Source organism: Sus scrofa, chromosome 11 (genome assembly GCF_000003025.6).
Source record: "Sus scrofa isolate TJ Tabasco breed Duroc chromosome 11, Sscrofa11.1, whole genome shotgun sequence".
In the NCBI taxonomy this organism is placed as follows: domain Eukaryota; kingdom Metazoa; phylum Chordata; class Mammalia; order Artiodactyla; family Suidae; genus Sus; species Sus scrofa.
In genome coordinates, this window is record NC_010453.5 from 74,771,731 (window position 1) to 74,799,317 (window position 27,587).

The 27,587-nt window shown below is 44.8% G+C and overlaps 1 protein-coding gene across 2 annotated transcripts in view; it reads right to left on the reverse strand.

Moving 5' to 3' along the window:
• The window catches only part of FAM155A (family with sequence similarity 155 member A), a 602,381-nt gene that overhangs the window by 29,412 nt on the left and 545,382 nt on the right, over nt 1-27,587 (reverse strand). For both annotated transcript variants that reach the window (XM_021065383.1, XM_021065384.1), the window contains exon 2: nt 6,207-6,378. In XM_021065383.1, the coding sequence (XP_020921042.1) occupies nt 6,207-6,378 (172 nt within the window). The remainder of the gene's footprint in view (nt 1-6,206; nt 6,379-27,587) is intronic.

Consider the following 27,587-nt stretch of genomic DNA (forward strand, 5'->3'; position numbering starts at 1 on the left):
CCCTCTCCTTTCTCCTCTTAGATCAGGTGAGGTGGAGGGAGAAAACGCAGAGGGACAACTTCTCCCTGTCGGAACCTCTCCAAGGTTTGTCTGGGCGCACGGGCTTGGAGGGTCTGATGAGCGTTATCAGCAAACCTGGAGGCGGAGGAGTTTATCACCAGGTCTTCCCGGCTCTCCAGGGAGGATCACCCAGGGTGGCCTGGCGCCAGGTGCTGCTCCCACCAGCACCCACAAGGATGGACTGCGTCTGGAGCGGGGCCCTGCCCTCAACACCCTGGAGGGCGGTGTTCAGGAAACGGGAGCCTGGTGAGGGCGACTTTCCAACCTTCACATCTGCAGGCAAATCCTCCCACCCTAATTTCTACTCGCTCAAGGAGAACGTGAACCGCTGGGAGAGCACACGAGGGAGTCGGGGAAGACGACCTTAAATATGAGGACTTGAAATCAGATCGAAGTATACGAATTTAATAGCCTCCAAAAGTACAGTCTTTTAATGGAAGGCAGTGTCCCAAAGAATGCAGTAATTACCTTCTACTTCAGTTAAAAAAAAAAAAAAGTATTCTTGGAGCCCCAGCTGCTGCTTAGATTCTATCCCTGGCCTGGGAACTGCCATATGCTGCGGGTGCAGCCCCCCACACCCCATAATAATAACAGTAATAAATATATATATATAAAGATTTCATATGGCATTATATGGAGCTATAACTAAGTGGTATTTCTTTTTTTTTTTTCAGGAAAACCAAACCTTGAGTTTTAGAAAATAATGAAATATATTTAAAAACTGGAGAATGTACAGAAATGAAAAATATCATCAACATATAAATTAAAATATATGAGTAACAGATTTTTCCATTAAAATACTCCTTTGGTGAGAAAATCTTTTATATTTCTAAAAATCTTCAACTCCCCAGTCACGTCAGAACATGATTCGCAGAATGTTTTCTCACAGTTGCGAATGCTCTCATGTGAATGACACGACACATTAAAAAAAATCCTTTCTGATCTGATGCATATGCGTATCCAAGTATTTTCTCCTTTTTCTCTCTAGGGATTATTGACTTTCCCGGCCTGCAGGCCATAATCTGCCTTCGGTCCCCTGCAGTAGCAGATCCGCGCCACCAGGGGACGCCCGTCCTCCATCACATCATAATCGGGCCTGTCACCATAACCACCAACAGCCCACAGTGTTTTCCCAAGAGGCAGAAACATAACCTTATCCTTGTCACAGCTAAAAAATGAAATGCAGAATTTACACAGAATTCTCAAAATATGTTTTAGCTCCATTGTCAGTAACCCCCAGTAGATCGACTTTTACTTTTTTTTTCTTTCAATAATTTGCCTATGAAAAATACAGAAGCATATCACACCCAGTCTCTTTTCTCCATCAGTCAAGGGGCAATTTTCATAATGTTTGTTACCATAGCACCCACCGCCCGTGCCACTCTGCTCCTTCTGTGTTGTTCATGTTGGTTCACCATTCCAGGTAAGCAATCAAGGATTTCTCTAGGGGATTCTCCAAGAGGGAGAGGAGTGCTGGGGAAACTGGGGTAATTGCCACGGTGATGGGTTGACAGCCTCGAACCCACGAACGACTCCACCCCCTCACTTGGAAGATGAAGAAACGGCTTTTAAAATAGTGGTGTATTGTGTGGCTCCAGCTTGAGAACAGAATCCACCTTGAGAAGTTTTAACTCAATAAAGCCTGACATCCAATATGCCACGCGTCCCCCTGACAGCACCTCAGAATTTCTCCCTAATTAATTTCTCAAAGCCTCCTTCAGGAACGTGCCAGTTTTACTCTCTAACAGAAAAACCAAGAGAGATCTCAGACAAAGTGTCTTTCCTGCCTCTTCCTAAAACAGAAGCGGAGCTTGTCACACGAGGAGGCTCTTCTTTCCTCTCGTTTTGCGGTTACAGCACTTGGTCTGGACCTTCAGCAACAGCCTCATTTAAAGCTATTGTACTGCAATGGACATGCATTCTTAGATATGTAGGGTTTTTCGTTTTGTTTTGTTTTTAATAAGCTACTGGCTCGCTAGGGCTCAGAGTAGCAGAAGACCGAAAAACAGAAATTTAAAACATTTCCATGTAGGACCTGGGTTAAGTAATGTAAGCATCCTCAAGAAATGATGCTAAAGACTGAATCCAATTACTGTCACCAAAATCGTACATAACTCCTGATGATTTAAAGACATGCTGTCTGTCGTGAAGCCTCTAATATGGTCCCTGACCCCAAGGGCTGAGATGCACTGTTTTTCTGATGGACCACAGGAATCCCAAGCATGCGTTTGTAGCTAATAAACTACAATTCCAGAGTCCTGTAATTCCACGTCACTAGAGGGCTGGATGCAGAGGATGCTGGAAGAAAAAGCCACCTTCACATGACTGGTGCCACCATGGAGAAGCACCCCGAACAACACAGACCGTCCCCTGCATGGCATCTGGCTGTGAGCCTTCTGTGGCCATGTGCTTGCTGAGTCTTTTGCTGAGACTGACTCTTGGAGGGCGATTGCTCGCCTCCGGGGAGCCGTGAAGTGGATAAATCTCCGTTAGTGGGGAGACCACTACAGCTAAAGATGCGGAATTTGAGGGAAATGCCATCTCTTCAGCGCTTGATGATAAATCATTATATTTTTCAGCATAAAGAATGGAAATAAAACCATTTATTTATTTATTTTTTTAAAAGGAGGAATGACTGGAGGCGAGATGAAGGCCAACCCACTTGGTGAATTCCTTTCTTTCTTTTTTCTTTTCTTTTCTTTTTTTTTTTTTTTTTTCTTTTTTTTTTTTGTCTTTTCTAGGGCCGCGCCCATGGCATATGGAGGTTCTCAGGCTAGGTGTCAAATTGGAGCTCCCAGCTCATGGCAACACTGGATCCTTAACCCATGCAGCGAGGCCAGGGATCGAACCCGAAACCTCATGGTTCCTAGTCAGATTCGTTAATCACTGAGCCATGATGGGAACTCCCGAATTCCTTTTTTTTTTTTTTTGACTGTACCCACAGCATATAGAAGTTCCCAGGCCAGAGATGGAATCTGAGCTGAAGCTGCAACCTCCACCACAGTTGCAGCCATACTGGATCCTTAACCCACCACCCCACAGCAGGAACTCCCTTGATGAATTCCTTTTAATAAAACTGGGTCCAGTGACTGTCGTTCACTGATTGGGGAGGGGAGGGACCGGGGCGGGGGGGTGGGGTGGCATGGCTGTGAGCTTGCCATCCCAGGGCCTTAGGTCACCTGCAGCCAATGGGGAAACTAGGAAAAATGCTCCCGTTTCTTGACTTGGTTTAGACTAATTCTGCCTGAGCACCGAAGACGTTTCATTCAAAGTGCATCAAAGGCTTGTGAGATGACTCAGCATCTACTCAAATGTACCTCAGAGGTGAATGACTTGCATCCGTGTATCCTTCTGTAGGAGCGGAGCCTTCAAAGACTGTGTAACAATGTTTGCGAACAAATGCTTTCTCTGCAATGTCTTTCTAGTTTCCCTACAAATGGGAGAGGTCACTGGGGGTTTCGCCCGTGGCCCCTGGGAGCTATTTTCTGTGTTCCCTGCTTCCCATAGGGCGACGTTCTGGGGGCCGTGGTGTCTCGGACCCCCGTCAGGAGTGACCAGGCAGTGGGTGATTCCCACCAGCTGCAAAACTCAGGGGACCCCTGTGACCCAAGGTGGAAAGGATGGACGCTAGTGACCCGGACACACACAATCCTCCCAGGAGGCCTGGTCGCCCCTTAGGCAAGAGGGTCCGTCTGAAAATGAGTACAAAAAATGTCACCGACCTCAGAGGCAAAACACCTTCAGAATTTATTCTGCACGTTTTGTTTTGTCTTGTTTTGTTTTTCTTTTTAGGGCTGCACCCACGGCATATGGAGGTTCCCAGGCTAGGGGTCGAATTGGAGCTGTAGCCGCCGGCCTACACCACAGTCACAGCAACGCAGGATCTGAGCCACGTCTGCGACCTGCGCCACAGCTCATGGAAACGCTGGATCCTTAACCCACTGAGCGGGGCCAGGGATGGAATCTGCAGCCTCATGGATACTAGTCGGGCTCTTTATTCACTGAGCCACAACGGAACTTCCTACTCTGCACATTTTTGAGAAGTGTAAAAAGAACATAAGCCCAGGTGACAGCAGGGAAAGAAGAGCCAGGTCCCCAAATATTCGGGGGTGAGATCCTCCCAGAAAAGCTTCTAATGTCCATGACATTTCCCCCTGGACCTGACTAAAGACAAATCTCTCTTTTCCTGTCTGTTTTCCTTAATGACGGAGATGAAAAATCCTGATTTTAAAAACCTCCAAGACAATTAAAAATATAATAAATATGATAAAATATCTCTCCACACGTTGGGCAGAAAGAGATTACCCTCCATGCTCAGCTTTCTGGTGGTTTGAAAGTGTACAGGCAGGGAACGCAGGGTCAAGCCTGTATTTCAGACTCAGACACGCAGATGAGAGAGCAGGAAGCAGGAGAGATGAAGGCAGATGCCTCGCCCTTCTTTTGAGGTTGTGTGTGGTCTGTCTGCTCTGAGAACCTGGCCAAGCTGCTGACTCCTCCAGGAAAAAAGTTACACGCATGTGAGTGAACACAGATGCAACACTTCCATAAAATTCCACAGGTTTCTCAGAAACCCTCAAAGCACGGACACCTCATTGACCCCAAAGTCAAGAGCTGACAGCCTTATCTTGATGGCCATTTAGTGAGAATTTGAAGTGGAAGGCAAATAAACACATAACCTGTGACTGATGAACTTTGGCTCAGACTCAAAGGAAGAGGGTGTTAATATCTCCCTTCCCTCTCCACTTCCTTCCTTCTTTCTTTTTCTCTCTCTCTTGCTCGCTCTGTCTTTCCAGCAGAGACGAACTACATGAACAACAAGCTCAGTATCAAATCAGTGGAATAAGAAAATAATTGGTAAATCACTTTACATTCCACAAATCACCTCCTTACGTGCCATGGCCGTTGCCTACAGCTGACCCGTCTCATACCTCTCCTCTCCCGGGAATCCTCACGGCAGGCGTGGGGTGGGGGTGGCGGGGGTGCTGTGGCTGATTTACTGCTGAGAAGACGGTGGCTTAGAGAGAACGCAGAGTGGCATCAGGATGAAAGCCCGTGTCTCTTAACCTTCATCCAGACGTTCTTCCCACAAGGCTGGGCAGCGTCAGAAATACTCATCCGGCGTGTAGGCAGGTTCCAAGGGGAGACCGTTTGCTGGACTCTCTCTTGATGGAGCGTCGCTTGGAAGAGCGTGGCTAATGGACTGGCATGGATTAGATAGACCTAATACGTGATCCAGAAGGACCCGGATAAGTCCTCGTGTGGGTCATACCAACACGTCACTCTGCTTAGAAGAGTTTCACACAGTCTGTTACAAGAACAGGTTTTCAGGTTTCTTCGTATTTATGGTCGCGTCTTATCCTTAAAACCTGCCAACATGCCACTCAAGCCATCTCGCGTCAAGGACACCCGGAGTACTTTGTGAGGGAGAGAATATACAGCGACAGCTTGGATTACCCCGTCAGTACAGCAAAGTGGATGGTCCCCACTTGTCTATCCACCATCTACTTAAAAAAACAACCTACGTTTATCCTCTACATCCTAGTCTGTGCCTACATTGCGCAAGGCTCATGAATATCCAGACATCGAATGTTGCTGTGGGTGTTTTGCTCAGCCTGGGTCATTTGTTGAAAGAAATAAACATTATTAATGGGAAATATAAGATAAGATTGTACCTGGCCCTTGTTGTGTGACTCTAACACACACACACACACACACACATAACTTAGGTGGACATTTCTTCATATTCTTAATACTTGTTTAAGCTAAAGAAACATAACACTTCTCAAAGAATAGGCTTGGGACAAAAACCTGATACCGATTTGAAGAAGAGATGATTTTCCAGCCTTATCCTATCATCTGTTCTTAGATTAATACAAAGATAAGGCAGGTGGAACCCAATCAGCTCTAAGTCAACTTAAGCAAAGGCATTGTTTTGCCCGCGGAACGAGCCTTTGGCAAAGTTAACGATTGCGGTCACAGTTAGATGACACATAATGCAGCATTTCCGAATCCGTTTTGGGGTCCTCTCAGGGCTTCCGTGGAGGAAAGCATGGAATAGCACCAGCCACATCTTCAGGGTTACAGCTGTGGAAGGGGAGCAAGTCCACCACGAGGGGCTGGGTGCCAGCACCCGCCCTGCACTCTACCTGTACAGATGAAACTGGAGAGTCCCCCGTAGATGACTTCGTCATTGTCGGGCAATATGAACGGACATCTCGTCTGAACCTCCAAACAGTATTGCTTGCAAGGAATTGTCTTTCTGCAGTTAAGCTGTGCGACTTCAAAGTACTGGGAACACAGCCAGGCTTTGTAGACAATCTGAAAAAGAGAAGAATCAAAAATAGGGCGGGATGACAACAGTTCTGACTAATAAGGGACGTGCTGTACCGTGGGGAGCATGCTGTGGTTTCAAGGGATCATAAGAAAACTCGCACTTGGGGAAAACGTTTTCACACAAAGCCAGCTGCTCCAAGTGATGTCTTTGCAACAGCGTGATTACGCGAACGCCAAAAGTCGCGTGGTGCTGGAGCGGATGCAGCTCATGTGAAAAACAGGGGAGTTAAACAGGACCTGAAGTTTTCAAACTCCCATGATATATGCGAAAGGCACTGGTTGTCCATCCGCTGTGGCTATTTTCCGCAGGGTGCGCCTCCAGCCCTGCAGACGCATCAGCTATTCCCCCCTTGGACACTAGATGGCGCCGAGTCCTCTGCAAAGATGCCCCAGCGGGCGGTGCAGAGGAGGACGCGAGTTAGAGCTTGAACTTCAGGGCACAGAACCAGCAGCGCTGGGCATTTGCCTCGATGACTCACAGCAGATGCATTAACTACCTCTTGGTCCGAAAGCCCAGAAACACCAGACATAAATCAGACACTTTACGTCGTGATGTGGTGAGGAGCACGAGGCAGGAAACCGCATCAGAGCCACAACTTGGAGCTTTAGATACTGTAATCCACCTATTTGTTAACTATTTGTCTGATGTAATGAAATATTGAAAGGGCTACGGCTTCAGCTATCTCTTCCTTTTGGACAGGGGTGTTAGGAAAGTATTGAAAAAAATACCCTTTTCTAATATAAGGGGCAAACTGAACCTAGTTCCAAAGAAAAGAAGGACAGTTTTCACCATCAACAGATGGCTGAGGCTCAGCTATTTCCCGGACCTTTAGCTGATGTCTTCTGTTTATCTGTTTCTGGGGTTCATACTATCCCGGTAAGATTCCATCATCTCTGTCCTGCCTGGCAAGGTGGATGGTTTACAGTTACATGCACACCAAGAGATGGTAAATACCTGACAGCAATAGCAAGGGTTCGAGCAAATATTTCTCAGCTTCATGCTCTGTCCCAAGCAGGCTACGTTATGTTTTCCCATGTAATTCTCACCACACACATAAAAAGTAACTATTAGTCAGGTTTGGATAATAATTAGTGACGGAAGTAAGTAGACAATCCCGAACTCAAAGTCACATTCTGTAGAATTCCAAATCCTGTACCCATCATAATTATGCCACACTGAATCTGAAAACACTTCCTGGAAGAACTCTCACAAGGGAGATTCTGGATTAATCTGAAATCAGCTCTGAATTGCATGTGCCTGGCCCATGTCCACTGGTATAAGGAAGATGGTATTGAATTTTTAATAGAGAACTCTTTCTGGGTTTGTTCAAAATGAAGTTTGATTCTTTGATCAAAGGTGCCTTAGTAGGGGCACAATGGGATACAGATGAAATCCAGACACAGGTTTAGATAAAAATGTAATTTTCTCTGCTGTCATCCGTGGTTCATAATTACCACATAACTTGGTAGGAAAACATCCACGTAATTAGTATTCTTATAGGTCTCTTGAACGGGTCTTAATATCAGAGTGTACAATAGAAATTGCACTAGGAGTCATACTATAATAACGGAGGAGACTGCTAAGATTTTTAAAATTTCATCCGGGAAACGGCGTGGGGTGCGAGCACAAAGGACAGGTGGCAGGGTGCCCTCCTGCTGTCTGCAAGACGCGCAAAGCATCCGTCTCAGAAGAAAGAAGAAGGCAGTGGTTTCCTAACCACTCTTTGGGGAAACGGAAGGCATTTTTCAAAATGCCATTGTTCTTTGGGAAACATGATCTAACTCACTATATACTACATGACATTTACAGCATAAGCTGAGCTACAGGGACGGTCAGTGTCTCTTGTTTGTGGTGTCTGGACTAGGTTTCCTTTTCTAGGCACTAGAGGAAGTTGACAATGTTTATGTATAAACTCGGGACAACAAAAAAGTTCTATCGTAAGGCAAGTTTGCACTTGGCTTCCTCCTGGGAACCTAAGGGCTAGCGCCAGCTCCCTTCTCTTAGGGAAGTCCCCTGCGTAATTCCAGAAAATGACATGTACTTTTATGGCTCAAACTGTGCTTTCTGCTTCTCCTCGCCATTTGTTTTTGCACAATTTTTCCAATTAAAATGGTTTTGAAGAGCCAGCCACATCCTGTGGCTGATCTCTCCTCTCTCACAGCCGATGGGGCATCACACATCCAAGTCTCTGGGGATGTACACACACCCTCTTTTCAGCCAGGCTCCTCAGCACTGCCCAGTTGGAACGGGTCCATTTTTATTCTGGTTCCCTAAATGCCATTTCACCTAGATGTCCTTTGTAGATTTTTGACTTAAAAAGCTGATCCATCATCAAAGCAGTTGCTATAAATATCAGGTAGTGGTTATGAAGAAAAGTGGTCCTGATATGTACAGGCACCAGCAGACTGCTGATCTTCCACAGGCCAAAAAACCTCTCGGCCAGAATTCCCTGCATCATCAATTCTTGTGACCTAAGCACTAGACTTCTGAAATGCAACCGAAGACTCCTCATTTGAGTCTTAACCGTTTTCCACAGTTTTAGGGCTAGGAATGCAGTATGTCAGAAAGCGGTCAGGAAAACTTCATGAGCAGTGAGAAAAAGATTGTATGTAGGGAGTTCCTGTCGTGGCTCAGTGGTTAAGGAACCTGACTAGTATCTACGAGGATGTGGGTTTGATCCCTGGCCTTGCTCAGTGGGTTAAGGATCTGGCGTTGCTGTGAGCTGTGGTGTAGGTCGAAGATGTGGCTCGGATGCCGGGTTGCTGTGGCTGTGGCTGTGGTGTAGACCAGCGGCTACAGCTCCAATTTGACCCCTAGCCTGGGAACTTCCATATGCCGCAGGTGCAGCCCTAAAAAGACAAAAGACCAAAAAAAAAACTGTATATATACCACATCTTCTTTACCCATGAGGCCATTGACAGCAACATGGATGGACCTAGAAATTCTCATCTAGGTGAAGTAAGTCAGACAGAGAAAGACAAACATCATATGCTGTCATTCATATGTGGACTCTTAAATGTACAAACAAACTTGTTTACAAAACAGAAACAGACTCACAGACTTAGAAGACAAACTTACAGGTACCAAACGGAAAGGGGAGGTGGAAATTGGGAGTTTGGGTTTAGAAGATACAAACGACTATCCACCAAATAGACAAACAACAAGGTCCGACTGTAAAGCAGAGGGACTCTAGTCAGCATCTCGTAACAACCTACCATGAGAAAGAACGTGAAAAAGAACGCGTATGCGTAATCGAGTCACTTCGCTGTAGAGCAGAAGTGAGCACAACACTCTAAGTGGACTAGACTTCAGTAATACTAAGGAATGAAAAATTTTAAATAAAAATCAAAACCAAAACTATACTTTCAAAACAAGACATTAAAAAGTGACAGATAATGGACCGTTCATAAAGATGTGTACAAAGGTAAATCATGGGTTTATTCAAAGTCTTTCTTTCACGTATGCATTTCGTAATATTGTTTTGCTTGTTATATTCAAGGCATATTTGAGGATAAAAAATAGAGGTGCAAATTTTTGCCCCTAAAGATGTAAGATCTGGTAAGGAGAGTAAAGCTGAGAAACACCTAAATATAATACTCTTTGAAAGGCAAAGTCTACATATTAGGTTTGGAAAAATAGTTTTAAGAAAAATTGAGATGAAGGTTAAAAAATAAATAAAAAGGGTGAGGTCCTCACTGTTGTCTGTGCTATCAGAAGGAACTGCTATGTGCTGATGCCAATGGCTTTTGATTTTTTTTTAAATATGAAATAGAGGATAAAGGCACGAGGGAAGACAGAAAAATACTGGCCAGACGAGATGCACAGAAATGAAACGGGCTGCCTTGTGAGGTGCTGCGTTCTCTATAACCAGGAAAATTCAAGTAGAGTCTCAATAACTCTTGCCAGTGTTGTACGAGATGGGCGCTCGTGTCAGGAGACGGAGAGACACACATGCCTCTGAAATAGTCCCCAGCGCTGGTGCCCTTTTAGAGATTGTTGGGGGGGGGGTTAGAAAGATGTTTCGCGATGGCACAACACCAAAGAGCCAAGATGACTCATTTTTAAAAGACCTAACGGATTTTCAAGCAAAAGCATGATAAAAAAATGAACACACGTGTCTTTTTTCATCAGGACTCCGTAGCAGAAGGAAGGACAGGAATCTTTTTCAGAACGGTTGAGCCTTCTCCTATGGAGAGACCTATTAATTAGGTCGACGCTTTGCGGTGTCACCGAGCAGTATAAATGATGACATGATGCTAAGCAATAATTTTGGGCGGGAACAAAAACACATTTAAAGTCTCTGGTGACCCATGAGTGGCTAAACCACTCTGCTGCTCCTTTGTCTCCCTGTGGAAGTAGCTGCGATCGCCAGGTGACAATGCCCGTGAGGAATCTCCGGCCCGCCCACCCCCCTCCGGAAATGACCTTGCCTGACAGCTGCCCCTCCAACAGTCAATAGGAAACAGTCTCATGTCACAGTCTAGAAGAGGCTAGAACCGGCGCCGTTATTAAAAGGGCCTACGTAAGAATGGCATTTTGACCTCATGGTTGGATAATCGTTCTTTTGCTCCCAGAGCACTTTCTCATTTGTTATTTTTCCCCCACGAAACCCTCGAGGCGGGCTTGGGAAAGAGTTTATAAAGAAGCTGAGTTGCAGAGAGGTTACAGCGGCAGGTGAATGGAACTCAGGCTGTTGCTTTCTTCGCTGGGACCTGCGGTACCTGGAACTCTTCTGAGAGGCAGAAGAAAGTGACAGCAGGATGACAAAGGCTGGTTCTCTGGAGTCCCCAAGGGGGGGTGTGCCAGGGTGGAAAGGCCCTGCAGATTGTCCAGCTCCGCCTTGCATTCGAAGGCGAGACGTGGAGCCCAGGAAGATCGAGGTGACGGCAACCCCCATACCCGCCCTCCTGGAGATGGTTCGGATGAGGCACACATCACTGGGAAGGCATCAGCGGCGTAGTGCGCGTTCCCGACACAGTGGTCTTGTTTTGTTTTGGTGTCACGTCATCCGAGACCTGCCCTTTCCAAACTGGGCTGTCTTGAGCGGCACCCCCTCCCCCCGACTCCGGGCCGACTTCTGGGTCCTCTCGGCACCATCACCACTTTAGAGATCCCCTCTGCTCCGTGGGCATATCTGCAGATGTGACCCAAGAGTGAGGAGCAGAGACGCGATGCAAGGGAGCTGTGGTCTATCCAACTCACTTCCAGATTCTACAGCAAGACCATTTTTTTGGTTTTTTTGTTTTGTTTTGTTGTTTTGTTTTTTAAGATAATTCTCAGTTTTCTGGACAGTTTGGGTTGTAAAGGCACGAGCGTGGCTGAGACAAAAGTCCCAGGTGTCAGACCACGGGTGGGTTCTCTGTTCCCTGATGATGGGGTTTAGATTCAGCCACGTGCTTCTGGAAGGGGATGCTTTCCGTGTAGAAGGATGAGCCTGAAATGGTCCCCATTTTGCTCATTACACGTTATAGCCGGCGCCCTGAACAGTCATGGTTGCTCACGCGCACCCTTCTAAGTGACGTCAGCGTGACGTCAGCACGCACCCACCCGGTCAGGTGCTCGTGACCCCTCTTGGTTCTGGACGTTCCACAGGATGAGGGTGCACCCCCTGGGGCCTTTCACAAAGTGCTTAAGATTAGTATTTCCCACCCCCCTCCGGGGGGCCTGGATTCTCAGTTCTTTTAAGTAGACTTGCTTCCCTTCCCGCAAATCTACATCCCCGTTTTAGAGCAAGGGAGCTGATGAATATTGCAAATATATGTTAGCAGGCTGAAAAAAAATGTCAGTTACGATTTTTTATTATTAAGGAAAATGTCAGGTATTAAAAAAGGTTGTCCTCGTCGTATTCGAAGGCTGCTTTCTCCTTTCCCCCCAAGTATTGCTAAGGGCTGACTCTTTTTGCATTTATGACATGTGTTGATGCATTTTATGAGATCCTTTGCTGTCAGCTCTAATGCGTTAGTGGCCTGTGTGTGCGGCGTGTGTGGGGGGGTGAAATAATTGGTTATGTAAAAGCAATAGTCTGCTATGGCAACTGCCTCGGGCTAATGCACTTTGATGCACAAGGCATGTTGTTGACATTAGAAGTGGGGGAAGAAGTCAAAATAAATTTTCGCATTCATGTGTCTGAATGTCTTTCTTCTATGTCTGTGCCAATGTCTGGTGAAAGCACGCCGCACCCAGAAACTGGAAATACTGATGTATTTTAAGAGGGAAACAAGAAAAAAAAAAAATCCTTGCCTAAGGATGAGCCAAGGTATAAGGAGACAGGCTCCTTGATCCGCCAGAGACGGACAGGGTTAGCACGCCTTGTCCTGTGGGGCTGCCTCTTGGCTCCCTTTCCTGGAGAAAATGCAAATGTTTTCCTGTTTTTTTCTCAGTGACCCACTTTTTGGATCCGTGTCTAATACTTGGTCTGTTCCCCTGAACTTGAGAACGTCCCTTGCTTCCTGGCTCTGCCCTACCTGTTCAAGTGCACTCACCCATTCTCACCACCATGCCAGAGACCTGGCCTGGGTCCCTTCCGGAGAGGACATCCGTCTGAAAAAGGCAGGGCCAGTCTGGCTCCATCTGCTAGTCAGGTGTGGTACCTGGAAGTCCACAGACCCCTGATGGTAAAGATGACAAAAAGCAAATCAACTCCCCCAGGTTTTCTGAGTAGAAGATGCCCCCATCCAGTGATGATCTGAATGGGGTTCAGGAACAAGGGAAGCCAGAGAATTTGTCCAGGTGTCTCTGCAGCTGTCCAGGGGACACAAAGCCAGCTTGCTTTCCTCTTTCCCTTCTTCCTCATCAGTGTGTGCCTTGCGTTGTCTGCGTCAGTGGCCACCTTGCTACGGCGTCTTCTTCCCCTTCCTCATCTCACGACTGTTTGGCATCAGCTGGAACCACTGCACAGGGACTGTTCTTTGTAAGCAACCTGGCCTCTGGGATGATAAACCCAGCTGCTCAAATTGGCTGTTTTCCTATGTGACCTCTTGCCAGCAATGAGCAACACTGATCGAACTCTTTCTTGAAATGCCCACTCTCCTGATGATGAGAATCCATTTATCCTGGGCTTTCTCTCCCTCCGCCAACCACCACTTCACTGGTTGTTTTGTCGTGCTTGTTTGTTACCTCTTCCACTCCCCAGAATGTTGATATCCCTCAGGCTTCTGCTCTAACCTTTCTTCTGTGCAGTCCTTCCGGATAATTGTCCACTCTTACAATTCTACTGTGGTCTTCAAAACAGTGAAGCCTAAATCTTATTTCCAAGGAAACTCTCATGTTCTCTCTCTCTCTCATTGGATCTGTCCATAAATTGTGTTCTAGATGTCTTTGTTTCAGGGGGAAGCAAGACATGAGAAGTCTGGGGGTCACCTACCTCACAGCCACTTCATCTCCAGGTCCTATGAGCCCACCTCCCAAATAGCCACTCCCAATCTCTCGATGTCTGTTGACCCTGTTGTTCCAGCCATTAGCATCACTCACCTAGATGATGTACCCATGGATGTATCTTTGTGCCTTTGGTCAGGGTCCTTAGTTGTGCCTCCGCCTCCGCTGCCCTGCATGCTATGCTGCTCCCCCTTCCGCCTCGCTCACACGGCGCTCAGGTGGATTCCTCCCCATCCTTTATGACCAGAGTAGGATTTCCTATCCCTGAGCTGTTAGCCTGCTGCTCTGAAGCCTCTGAAACATTCTCTCCCCTATGGACTTAAACGGAAGGTGACACTCTTTGCTTGTCTGATAAAAGGACCTTTCTCTGCTCCCCTTTCTATGCTCACTGTTGTCTCCCTGTGCCCTGGGTGTACCTGGGAGAAACCGACCGTCCGTGGTCCATGGAGTGATTCTCTTAGGAAATTCACGTGTCGGCCTCCAGGTGTGCACAGCGCTGTCTGGTGATTTGGCTCATGTGAGCCAGTCCCCCTGCACAGAGCAGACTCAAACCTTGAACCTTGATGTGCTTCCAAGATATCCTTATCCTTCCCTTTTGAGGAATTGGAAAACTCCTGATTAGGGTACAGATAAATCCCACAGAAATAAAAGTTTAAAAGGCCACTTCATGAAATGAACATCTCTTTCCACACAGATAACTACGGTGTAGGTGCTGAGACAAAGCACGTGGTTGGCCTGCAAGCAGAGAAGGATTTCCACACAAGGAGGCAAGAGGTAGATCAATGCGTAGGACTCATGGGAGGCCCCCAGAGCGCCAGAGGGGAGCGTGCTCTGAACTTGTCATCTGAAAGGGACGAGCTGCTTTGGCAACTTAAGGGCCCTAGGATTTTCCCCATGATAAATGAGCCCTGGCTTCAATTCAAAGTCATTGGCTGCATTAGCCCCTAACAAGAAAGCAGCCTGTCCTTTGAAGCTTAAAGGCACTGGCTTCTCCTCTCTGGCTATGGAAGTCTTAGATGGCATCTCCTCCCAAGAGAAGGCTGTTTTGTGTACGTTGAGAATCTGTTGGTTAGTGTACCACCGCTATGGCTCCTCTCGGCTGGATCTTCTGGAAACACTGGCTGCATCCTTTACGTCAGCGGTTGCTGCTTCCTTCCTGTCATGGTGGTGGCTTCTTTCCTTAAATCCTATGAACCAATGGCCTCTGCAAGTTTCAGACTTTTCTTCTGCAGCTTCCTCACCCTCTCGGATGTCACAGAATTGAAGAGAGTTGGAGCCTTGCTCTGGATGAGGCTTTGGCATCAAGGAATGCTGTGGCTGGGCTGACCTTCTATCTTAACCACTAAAACGTTCTCCATGTCAGTGATAAGGCCATTTTGCTTTCTTGTGATTTGTGCGTTCACCGGAGCTGTGCTCTGAATTTCCTTCGAGAACCTTTCCTTTGCGTTCATGGTCAGACCGTTTGACGCAAGAGGCCTAGCCTTGGGCCCATCTCAACTTTCAACCTGCCTTCCTCAATGAGCTTAATCTCTTCTAGCTTTTAAGTTAAAGTGAGAGACACAGGATTTCCTTTCACTTGAACACTTAATAGTCCATTGTAGGGCTAGCAATTGGCCTGATTTCAATATCATTGTGTCTTAATAGGGAGGCCAGAGGACAGGGAGGGAGAGACGGGGAATGGCCGGTCGGTGGAGCCGTCAGAGCCCATACACGTTTATCGATTAATCTGGCCATCTTATATGGGCATGTCTGTGAGTCCCCGAAACCGTTATGACAATGACACCAAAGAACACTGATCACGGATCACCGTAACAAATTTGATAGCCATGGAAAATTACTGGAATTACCAAAAGGGTGACACAGAGACACCAAGTGAGCAAATGCTGCTGGGAAAATGTTGTCAGTGGACTTGACGGACCCAGGTCGCCACAAACCTTCGATGTGTAAAAACACACAGGAAAAGGAAGTGCAAAAACTGAGCTATGCCTGTGCTCAGCTATTCAACTGGGTATCCTCAACGCATCATTTACATGCTGTGCGTGTGACTGTTCCAATTTAGAAAGGCGCAAACTAGGGTTCAGAGACCCTTCAGCAATCTGGCCGACGTCCCACAGCAGAGTACAGCAAGGTCAGGATGAGATTTGGGGTCGTTTTGCCCTGAACCCGATGTGGTTTATTGTACTCCGCAGGCTTCCAGTGTAAACAAATACTAACCTGATGGTTTACATAGGCTGTTCCTGGGTTGTGAGAAACATCTCTTCTGGGGGTAAGCTTTGAGGATTTAAAGATTCTCAACCTTTCATAGTTCATTTCATCTCAAGAAGATATTTTAGCAACTGCTATGCGTTTTTGCCTGCAGTGAAAGATTTTAAATACAGCAAAAGATCACAGTGTTTGTGATCCTATTAACACGTGCTCAAAACTCCAAGTGACACGAGTAATACTATTGTTAATGAGAAAAGAACCAGAATTATGTCTGGGAAAAACTGCCTGTCACGAGAACTAACGGCCACCCCCAATCAGGAAGCTTCTTTTCCTGGTCCCGCTCCTAAATTCTCACTTCTCTCTGTGTGTCTGTCTCCTCCTAGTTCTCACATGAACATTTACTCAACTATTAAATTATACGGAACTGATAACAAATTGTGCATCTTTTAACTCATACTTGCTACACGTTTGTCACTCCATCCATTTAAAATCGGAGCATATTTATTTATAAGACATAAACTGGAATGATTGTATGTGCACATTATACAACGTACAAAACACAAGTGCTTGCAAAGAACAGGATAAATGATACAATAACTGGGCAGAATTTTAATAGCTTGTCACACAACAATGGGCCGTCGTGTGTATGTCACCTACGAAAAGCCTGGATAAGTTAAAAAGAAATTGTAAAGCTATTAGGTACGGAACAATTGCGTAAATACTGAGATTGTATTCCGCAGACATTTAAAACTGAGCATGGCCTGAACTGCGCAAGCAGCTTTGGGGCATTTTATCTGACTGATGGGACAAAAACCACAAATCAGAATGAGGCAGGTCTGTCTCCTCCCGCCAATGAACACTCCCCTGTGGGGCCTGGGCTCTCCAGCCTCAGCTCTGATTTCTTCAGTGAATGAAGGGGTGGGTGTCTACACAAGCAGAGAGCGAGTCCACGCAGCCAGAAAAGCAGGTCTGTGCAGGTCTCTCCTATCCTGTTTAGGAGGATTTATTTTCTTGACCAATCTTTTGGTTGTTCTTATTATTTTTTAAAACTGGAAGCTAATGGTACCCATGTCCTCTGATGCACTTTTTTATGGACACTGAGAGCTGGACTCATAAGCCACCTGGTGCTGATTTTCGTAGCAAGGACAGTAGTAAAAACTGCTAGCTCTTTGTTCTGGTTGGCGCTACTTAGCTGACTTGGCAGGTCAGATTTAAATATGTAACTGCTTATCCTAGATTTACTGGCATCTTGTGAAAGTTAAGAAAATGAAATACCCCTATGCTCATAGTGGCACTATTTACAACAGACAAGCCATGGAAGCCACCTAACTGTTCATGGACAGTGGAATGAATAAAGAAGGTATGACACACACACGCACACACAAAATGGAATGCTGCTCAGCCGTAAAAAAGAATGAAATAGTGCCATTTGCAGCAACAAGGATGGATCTAGAAATGCCCATACTAAGAGAAGTAAGTCAGACAGAGAAAGACAAATGTCACATGATATCTCTTATATGTGGACTCTAAAAAAAGGGTACAAATGAACGTATTTCCAAAACAGAAAGAGACTCACAGATAGAAACCAACTTATGGTTACCAAAGGGAGCAGGGGGTCAGGATAAATTAGGAATTTGGGATTTACAGATATAAACGGTAAATAAACTATATATAAAATAGATAAACAACAAGGTCTTACTGTCTAGCCCAGGGACGTACATGCATTATCTTGTAATAAAATCTAATGGAAAAAATCTGAACAAGAAAAAAATGTATGTATAATTGAATCACTTTGCTATATGCCAGACACTAATACAACATTGGAAATCAACTATTCTTCAACTCAAAAAAAAAATCATTCCTTGAATTCAGTCAAGATACATTAACCCCCTTTCTGCATATTCTGAAGCATCCCACCAGCTTAGGGAACATGGTTCTTTCTGAATTTTTCCATGTTTCTCTATTTTCTAAGTAAACACCGAGACTAAGCAAAATGGATTAACATTTTAGATCATGTATTTGCCTAAGAAGTCAGAAAACATGTGTTTTCCAATGATAAAAATAGGATGTTTCAGGTGAGAAGCTTGGGCACAATGGCTTCACAATCCAAATTAAGATGACGGGTTCATTTGAAAGGTAGGACTTCTGATTTTTTCCGTAAAACATTTCCTAAGACAATTTTTAACTGGGTCTTCCTTGAGTTCCATTTACTTTCACAGTAAAAAATATAGTGCATTTATATACTAGTGTAATATATAATGTGAAGTTAGTGAAATATATTGTGTCTCCTATTCTCCAAGGGTGCTGCATGTATTTTAGAGAAAAATAAGAGTCGTGTTATTTGCAGAGTTAAGAATATAAAATGTGGTGTGTGACCCTCTCATTTATCCCCTGCAAATGCTGAGCTCAGGAGCATAAAACTCTAGGACAGAAGACGTTTTGTTCCTGCTTTTGCAGAAACAGGCAGGGGTCAACTGTTGGAGGGCAGGGATTTCACACGCAGCCCACACGTCTTTGTCTTTTCCTCTGCACTAGGCATGACATCATCAGAAGGACACTTCAAATATAAAATAATGCCTGGTTTAAGGCAATGCGATATCCGCTATTACTGAAAACTACAATTCACGGAATTCACACTCCGTATAACAAGCTGCTCGTCTCACTGAAAGAGGTGGTGTCAGCGAGGACAGTTGGTTCTTACTTATTGTTCAGAATGAAGATACCCTGTGTATGTGGTTGATACTCAGAGTAAACTCTGACAGACGTGCGCAACTGTACTGAGATATGTGTACATTAAATTAAGAAAGTACTTCTTATATCAATCATTATATTAAAAAATCCAGTCACTTACTTTGAAAAATGGTGAGGATGCATGTTTGTATACACCAATAAAACATACATCATTGCTTCTGCAATGACACTTTCATTCTGAATATTAGATATATATTAGCAGTCCAAAGCAGTGCTAATTGGTAAAAAGCTCACAGAGTCTGTGTCCATGAGCTTAATATTTAAAACTAACCCATGTAGTCTAACTGCCATAGTGTCCTGAATGAAGCAACTTAATTTTTTGATTCAATTTCAAATCCTAAGTTTTAAAGATCATTTCAAATCTACAGCAATGATAAAGTATTGTAGTTTAGTACTGACAGTAACATAAGAAATGTGCCTTTATATACACAAATTCCAAGTTAAGTTTTGGTTTAAAAACCAAAAAAGGTATTAGTTATTGAAAGGTTCTCAGTTTGTAAATAAGAGAGGATCCATAACTAATAAATTGATATTCTCTATGCTTCCTTAGTGGAAAACTGCAAACCACAAAAAGAAACAACTGGAAATAAGACAAAACAGACACAGGAATTCCATATCAAAATGGGAGGATTTGGGAAACATTTAAACTTAAATATGAAGCAACCAATGCATGTGTGTGGAGGGAGGGACGTCAGCAGTGTAAACGGAATCGATTTAAAAATACACAGTCGAGCTCCCGTTGTGGCGCAATGGAAACGAATCCGACTAGGAGCCATGAGGTTGCGGGTTCGATCCCTGGCCTCGCTCAGTGTGTTAAGGAGCCGGTGGTGCTGTGAACTGTGATGTAAGTCGAGGACGCAGCTGGGATCTGGTGTCGCTGTGGCTGTGGTGTAGGCCGGTGGCTGTAGCTCCGATTAGACCCCGAGCCTGGGAACCTCCATGTGCCACGGGTGTGACCCTAAAAAGCAAAAAAACCAAAACCTAAACCAAAACCAAAACCATAGTCTGAGACCCAAATAAAGAGAACTTTTCATTCATTCAACCGCATTTCATAGAGACACTGAAAACACAAACCAAAGAACCATCCTTTCTATTCTTGCTACAAATACACACACTCACAGACACATACACACACAGAGATACATACAGAGACACACACACAGACCTACTCACACACAGACAGACACAGACACAGACACAGACACACACACACACACACACACACTTTACAGCTGCCCAGATTCCATTATTCTATCAAGGAAAAGATGCCTTCAGCCTTTCCTCTTACGGTGGAACGGGAACCGAGCTGTTCCTTCCTTACAAGTGAGAAGTCAAAACACCTACAACTTTCCACACCCATGAACCCACACTCCTCTGGGTGGAACTATGACTCCGACAGCCTTTACGGAATGTCGTTTCCTCACAAAGTTGTTTTCCTGAGGGTCAGTGAGCTGGAAGGAGGTGATTGACCTCAGCGAGAGCCTGAGTTGAAACACACACCACGGCCAAAATAACAACATCCAGAGAGCACACAGGACGGAAGACTCTGTATGATATCAAGTCAAGAAATTAGAAAGCCCTGCAAAAATACAGTTTAATTTTATTCCTTAGAATTCAAGATGCTCTTCATCGCTTAAAATCAGTTTCAGCCAGAAGATGTCTGTTTTCTACCACAACAGTAACACAAGGTTAATTGCATATGTATTGGAATTTGTAAACATTTAGATGGAAAACATTTCCCAGTAATCTTCTTCTTTCACGTGGTACACACGCTAGAGGTCATTCAAAAAGGGCTTTCATTCCCTGCGGAATAAAGTGATTACTAACAAAACCTAAGAGCCTATAGTCTAAAACATTATGTGCAATATAATCCTTATGTGTTAAGTACAATCACTTAATCATAATACATTACATAAGATTATACACATAATTATGTTACACAGTACCCTTAAATATGTAAGACTGATTTACTTCGTTGTACACCACCTGAAACCAACATCATAAGTCAACTATACTCCAATAAAGTCTATTGCAAAAATTTTTAAAAATTAGCCTCCGTTTCCTGACTTCTCCCAATCACTATCAATCTAAAAAGATATAATGATGACTATAATATAAAATAGGCGATTCCAGATCTTACAGACGCAACATGTTAAAAAAAAGCAGTGATAACCACTAGCACTTACACAGCACTTACTCTATGCCTGGAATTACTGAGAAAAGTTTTGCTTGTAGCAAACCTCTGAAGTAAATAGCAATATTTCTCCTTTTTTCACAGAGGTGAGAAAATGAGGCCCAGAAAGTTTCCCTCTCTGACCAAAGGGACCAAGCTAAGCCAAGGCGCCTGAATTTAAACACCAGTCAGCTATTTTCAGATGCCTTGGCCCAGCTGTCCATGAAGACATCTAAATATTTGATATTCACAATGCAGGTGGTTCATTTGTCACTATGTCTGTCGTATGCAGACATTCTCGTGTTACATCATTTTAGGAGATTCCTTTTTTGGCAAAATAAAAGTGTAGACTGAGCAACTCAACTTGCCATCAGAGCAGCACAGAAAGTCCTTGGAGGTTGTGTGTTCTCTTCCCGTTTAGGTAAAAGCCTCAGCCCCTCTACATCTCCCCCGTTTTACAAACCTTAGACTTTCACTTGTGTGTACAACTTACCCCAATATCTTTTTGGAGAAAAAGAGTATAACCACCCTCAGTGACTCTCAGGCAAGCATGGCAGTTGCCTCTGAATCCCGTAATTCCGATTGGTTGTCAATCAGGCCATACTTGCTTTCCGGTTGCCTTAATTTCTCCCTTGAAATTAGGCGTGTTAAGGCAGAGTGTCACATACGAGACCCTACACTGGGACAGCACTTTTTCTGATACTTGTCCAGAGCCCCCCAGCCTCGCCCTGCCCCCACAGTGTCTAGCACTGTGCCTGATCTACAAAGAGCTATTGGGTGGCTAGATTATGGCTAAAGCTGAAGATGTTCAAGACGCAAGGTGTGGAAAACGCCTTCCCAGAAAAGTGTTTGGTAAGCACTATGCCTGAAGAGAGCTTTTAAGCATCATGATGGATGAATTCAGACCTTACAATCAAATATTCTTGATAATCACTTTTGCGTTAAAATTCTAGCAAGTTGCTTTTCTGAAACATCGTCTCCCTCACGGTGCTCATGTGTCCACATTGCTGGTGATTTTCATGTCTTGATAGACGAGAACTTAGGTTTGATCAAAACAATCAGCATCTCCCTGCTCTGCCAACAATACAAGTTTTATACGATGAGATTGACAGTGAAGTGGGACCGAATACATAATGGAGAGACAAGAGTCCTTCAAGTGACAAGATCCAGGGGAAGTCGTGAGTAATGTCACTTACTATTTGCAATGTGTTGAAGAAGTGTATTTACTTGCACTTAATAATTCACTTAGTAATACCAACCTCATAAGATTTTAGGAAGGATAAAATAACCATATATATACATGTAAGGAAAAATCAAAGATAATCAAATCTAATAAGACTTTGCTAATGGTAGGTTTTGGCAAAGACCCCTGTCTCACATGTAAACTCTTTGTATATAACATATACTGATAGAACTAATGAACTGCATCTTTATTAACTTGATCCTTCTACCAACATTTATGAAATATAACGTAAAGTATTTCTGCCAGATACCTTGGTCAAAGGAGTGGTACCGCTATTGATCCATCTGTATTTTTTGGTTAATTTAGTCCAACAGTGATTGCAATGAAGGTTAATCTCAAGGTTAATGGCAGCCTCAATCTATTATAGACTGTGGGGGAAATATATAATAAAAGGTAAGAGAAAGCATGGAATTATGAATGCAGTTCCTATCATCCTAATGAAAATGTCTCCCTATAGCTAAGACGATAGTCTAATTTGGTGAAGTCAGACCATTCTATATCTGTCTTATGATCTTAGAAGATTCTGCATTTCCTAGAGGTAGAATGGGGTGGGGGGGGGACTCGGTGTGAGGAGAATAGGCAAATGAGAGAAACAGGCAAGAAAAGGCAACCCCACCATCAGAGGGAAAAGAGGCCAGTAACTTAAATGTGTACTTCGTCCCGGGGGCAAAGCTGGGACACACACTATGCGCATTGTCACTTGTATCTTAAACATATGCCGCAGAGGATTCAGGACTATTGTGTGGTTTGTATTTCTCTTTGGAACAACATCAGACACAGGGGGGAAGATGTGAGGGCAATGGTTTTGGAGATGCTCGGCAGATGATGTTTCTGCTTCTCTGCCTAAAGACCCTCCGTTTCAATTACTGAGGTTCTCTTTGGAAAACTGGTTACCTTGTACAGTTCAAGACAGCTGGCTTCACAGAAGCTCTGCTGTGTGAATGTTTTACTGTATTTTCTAATATGGTTTTGCCTTTAGCTCCCAGCATGATACTATTTGAACCACAGACATCTCGGTTGAAATATAAACCATGTTTTAGACACATACTCAGAGAGTTCAAAGTGACGGTGAAGCCAGGTGAGGCTATGCATTTTGGAATTCATTTAGAAATCTGTAAGGAGGAAATGCATCATGGGCAGCACACGCTCAATCATGAAGACTGGAGGCCACGTGGTGCTGGAGAAGGTTTTCTGTCCCTGGGGTCAGGGACTTTTCCCTATGTCAGCCCCGGGATGAAGACAGAGTTCCATCACCTCTCGTGCTGGGGGACGCTTAGTACATGCAGCATAATTAGGTGCTCTGTTAGTATTTTAAAAGTGCTTTATGGAGCTGTTATTCTGCAGCAAGGGAAGCTCATCTGCTAACCTTTTCGTCGCCCAGTTCAAGAGAGGTCAAGGAGTCCAGTGGAGCTTTAGAGTGCGTGAGAAATGCGGAGGAAAGCTTGTTTACCAGGGGAAAGCCCAGCCTCCCTGAAGAACCAGCTCACTGGACCCATAAACATCTCTATTTTTATTCCTGGTGTTAAATCAATTCCCTCTCTGCACCCTGACTCGGGGAGCAGAGATCATTAAGAACACATTTATGTGCTTAATTAGGTTTTGAAGGAGGTTTCTCCATTAACATTAATTAAAGTCTCCCTGGGCTCCAGAAAGCTCCTTTGCCAGGTAGGGGTTTCCCGGGTTCACTCATCTTCCTGCTGCTGTCTCGGCAACACCATGCCTCTTGCCTCGGATTCCCAACTCGGCTTCAAACGGAAGCGAGAGAAGAGGAAAAGCAAAGGAGCACCGTTCTGTTCCGTGATGGACCCTCGGGCACACGAGAGAGAGGCTCTTCCTTCCTGGCCCTTAGGAAGGGAGACGACCAGGATCCCCGTGAGCGACGCGTGAGTCGGAGTCGCGGCGAAGACCTGCAGTTAAGCTGCCCCGGAGCCCTCTCTTTATGGACAGAAACACTTTTTCAGGACTGTATTAATCTTAATCAGGGTGCACCATAAGAAATCTGTGCTACTCGACTATTTCTTTGGAAAGAATGGCAGTTCCATAGGGTTCGATCTAATAAACTAGATGTCTAGATTTTATACATGCCACTCGCCAAATTTAGGAAGTCCTTTTTTTCTCTCCATCTCTATACGCCCTTGAACTTCAAAAGCATTTCTATACCTGTGCGTGTGGACAAGAGGCACAGAATAAAGTCAGCACCTTTATCTTTAGTTGCCTATTGGGGTGAAAAAGCTTCGGATCTTTTGTGGTGTGAGTATTTGACATTATGGTATTTACTTCCAGATGGCCCTGTGTCTTCTCATTTGGGTATTATTTATGTATTTTTTTGCCCTTCAGTCTGGAAGGAACAGTAGAATTCAGTAGGAAAATTACAAACTTCAAGATAATAAATATTTATTGCTTGCCTAGCTGGTATTGTGAGGAAGACAAGAAGACAGGAGGGAGGAAAATGAGAGGGAACCAGAGAGCAAGGTAAGGAGGCGAGAAAGAGAAAGCCAGGCCAGGAATGGAGAGGAAGAACCGCTGAGGGCACCTTAGATATTGAAAACCAGCGAGAGCTGTGGGTGGTTCTAGATTCAAGGGTTTGCAGTTTACCAAATGGAAGCCAAGCAGCATGTACTTTGAAATGGAAAACCGTCAAATATAGTTGTTGGGTTTTTTTGGCTGCACCCAAGGCATGTGTAAGTTCCCGGGCCAGAGACAGACTCCGAGTCACAGCAGTGACCTGAGTGACCGCAGCAGTGACAACTCCACGAGGCCACTAGGGAACACCACACATGCAGTTTTTATAAAAATATTTACTTGCCCAGGGCAAGGTACAGAGGGGATTAGAAGGATGCATATGAGATCTAAAGTTGTCCATCTGACACACACAAAATCTTTCAATAAAAAGCTCCACATTTCCTCAGTTATTTGCATATTTCTCTACGTTAGCGCAGCTGCCTTCTACGTACGAATGCGTGTAAGGTTAGAAGGGTAGAATTTATCAGAGCAGTCCTCCAGATTGTGGCTCTCCTAACGGTTCAAAATCAGAGTTTCCCTCTAGGGCTGTGAATAATCGTGCACGTTTATTAAGTTGCACTACTTCAGACTAGACAAAACTCTCTCTATGTGGCAGAGCACCACATAAAATCTGCCTTGTATTTTTCACCTCTTCACGTCGCAGCATTGCCACAACCAGTTACCTTTTGGTCTTACTGGTAGCGCTTTGAGGCATCTGAGTGTAATACACAAAAAAAAGCAGTGCTTGAGCTGTGCAAAAACTTTTCCCTCGAGAGAAGGCTGTTCATTTTTTTGTGTGAGTTTTGAGTGCCGACACTGATTTGTGCCTTTGGAAGAACAACTCAGAACCACGTGCTATGACATCAAGGGAAACAGGAAGGATAACTGAAGATATAAGATAACGCTTCACAAGTCTTTTGTATTTTCTGCTTAACCGATGACTGCCGACAGCGTCCGTGGCAGCAGAGACGTTTTTATGTTTCATCCCACGTACAGGTCGTCTAACCTTTTTAAGCAATTTTAACTTCTTTTCATTTTCTAATAATCAAATTCAAAATGGGTGGGTGTTCATGGTGTGTCAGGTCAGCTGTGAAAGTCAGAGTTGCTTGGCTATGCAGCAGAAACTGATAGGATACTGTAAATCAACTATAATTAAAAATTAAAGGAGTTCCCGTTGTGGCGCAGTGGTTAATGAATCCGACTAGGAACCATGAGGTTGCGGGTTCGGTCCCTGCCCTTGCTCAGGGGGTTAACGATCCGGCGTTGCCGTGAGCTGTGGTGTAGGTCACAGACGTGGCTCGGATCCCGAGTTGCTGTGGCTCTGGCCTAGGCCGGTGGCTGCAGCTCCGATTCAACCCCTAGCCTGGGAACCTCCATATGCCGTGGGAGCGGCCCAAGAAATAGCAAAAAGACAAATAAATAAATAAATAAATAAATAAATAAATAAATAAATAAACTTCATAAAATTGTGAAAGTACCACATGAATTAAAAAAGGGGGGGCACGTCTAATAAGCAAATCCGATCAAGCAATTTGATTTAAATTTCAACATTTGCAAATAAGTTCTGGGAGGAGCAGAGAGATCGGTAGACACCCCCCCTCCCCCGGTCATGGCCATTTCCTCGCTCGCGGTCTCCGTTTACCTAAGCATTTGGAAATAAAGCCAAGCAACTCCATGGGTGAGGGCAGGCCCTCTCGCTCCCACTGAGGTGTCTGGCTGGACAAATGAAAGCATCAAAAGCAGGGAGCAGGGGAGCTCCTCAGGAAGGCTCTGATCATGGCATGGCTGCCCCACCTCTAGACAGCATCTTCCACGTTATAGAGAACCACAGAGATCGCGGTTACGGAGGATGGGGAGATGCTGCCATCTTACAGACTCCTTGCATCCCTAAAGCGCCCCCTGGCACAACCTGCAGACTCCAAAGTCAACGGGATGCCTCCTCCTCATCACGAAGGGTCTCACCCAATCCTTCAGAAAGGGCTCGTCTTCCCAACACCTGCCAAACTGCGAAGATCACATTGCCAGACGGGTACTTAACATTTAGGGAATTGTGATATTTTAGGAATGTTTCTCCCTCATCTGGTGATCTAGGCTGAAAAGATGAAGGCACGTGTTTGTGATGGGTGCAGAGTGGCCAGAGAGCCACAGCTTTGGACAGAAAGGTCTTGTGCACAGTTCCTAGAAAACTAGAACCACAAATCATAAAAAGGACCTAGACTTTTTGAGCATTTACTCTTTTTTTTTTTGCTATTTCTTGGGCTGCTCCTGCGGCATATGGAGGTTCCCAGGTTAGGGGTTGAATCGGAGCTGCAGCCACCGGCCTACGCCAGAGCCACAGCAATGTGGGATCCAAGCTGCGTCTTCAACCTACACCACAGCTCACGGCAACGCCGGATCCTTAACCCACTGAGCAAGGGCAGGGACCGAACCCACAACCTCATGGTTCCTAGTCGGATTCGTTAACCACTGCGCCATGATGGGAACTCCAGCATTTACTCTTTTTCAATTGTTGATCTAGAAACTTTATAGACTGTGATTGATATCATCCTCCATATAATTCTGTTGAGTCGGTACTCTTGGTCTCCCCATCTTCAGAGATGAAGGAACTGAGACTCAGAGAAGTTAAGTAACTTGCCTGACACCACACAGGTAGTTGGTGTTGGAGCAAGACTAGCTTCAGAACCCTTGTCCTTCTCTGCTCCGATATGCTGCTTCTCTTTGGGAGAGTGTTTTAAGTTCGAAGAGAAGCTTTCTAGTCCTATGCCATTAAGAACAGACATATAACAACTAAAACAGTTGATAAAAAAAATCTGATTTTGAGCAGGTATAAAGACAGAACTTCATCTCCACATCTTAATTCGAAACCCCATTTCAGGGCGGTTGCACTGACCAGGAAGAAACGTGGACATATGGGCACGGGGGAAGGTGGAACACAATGACAAAGG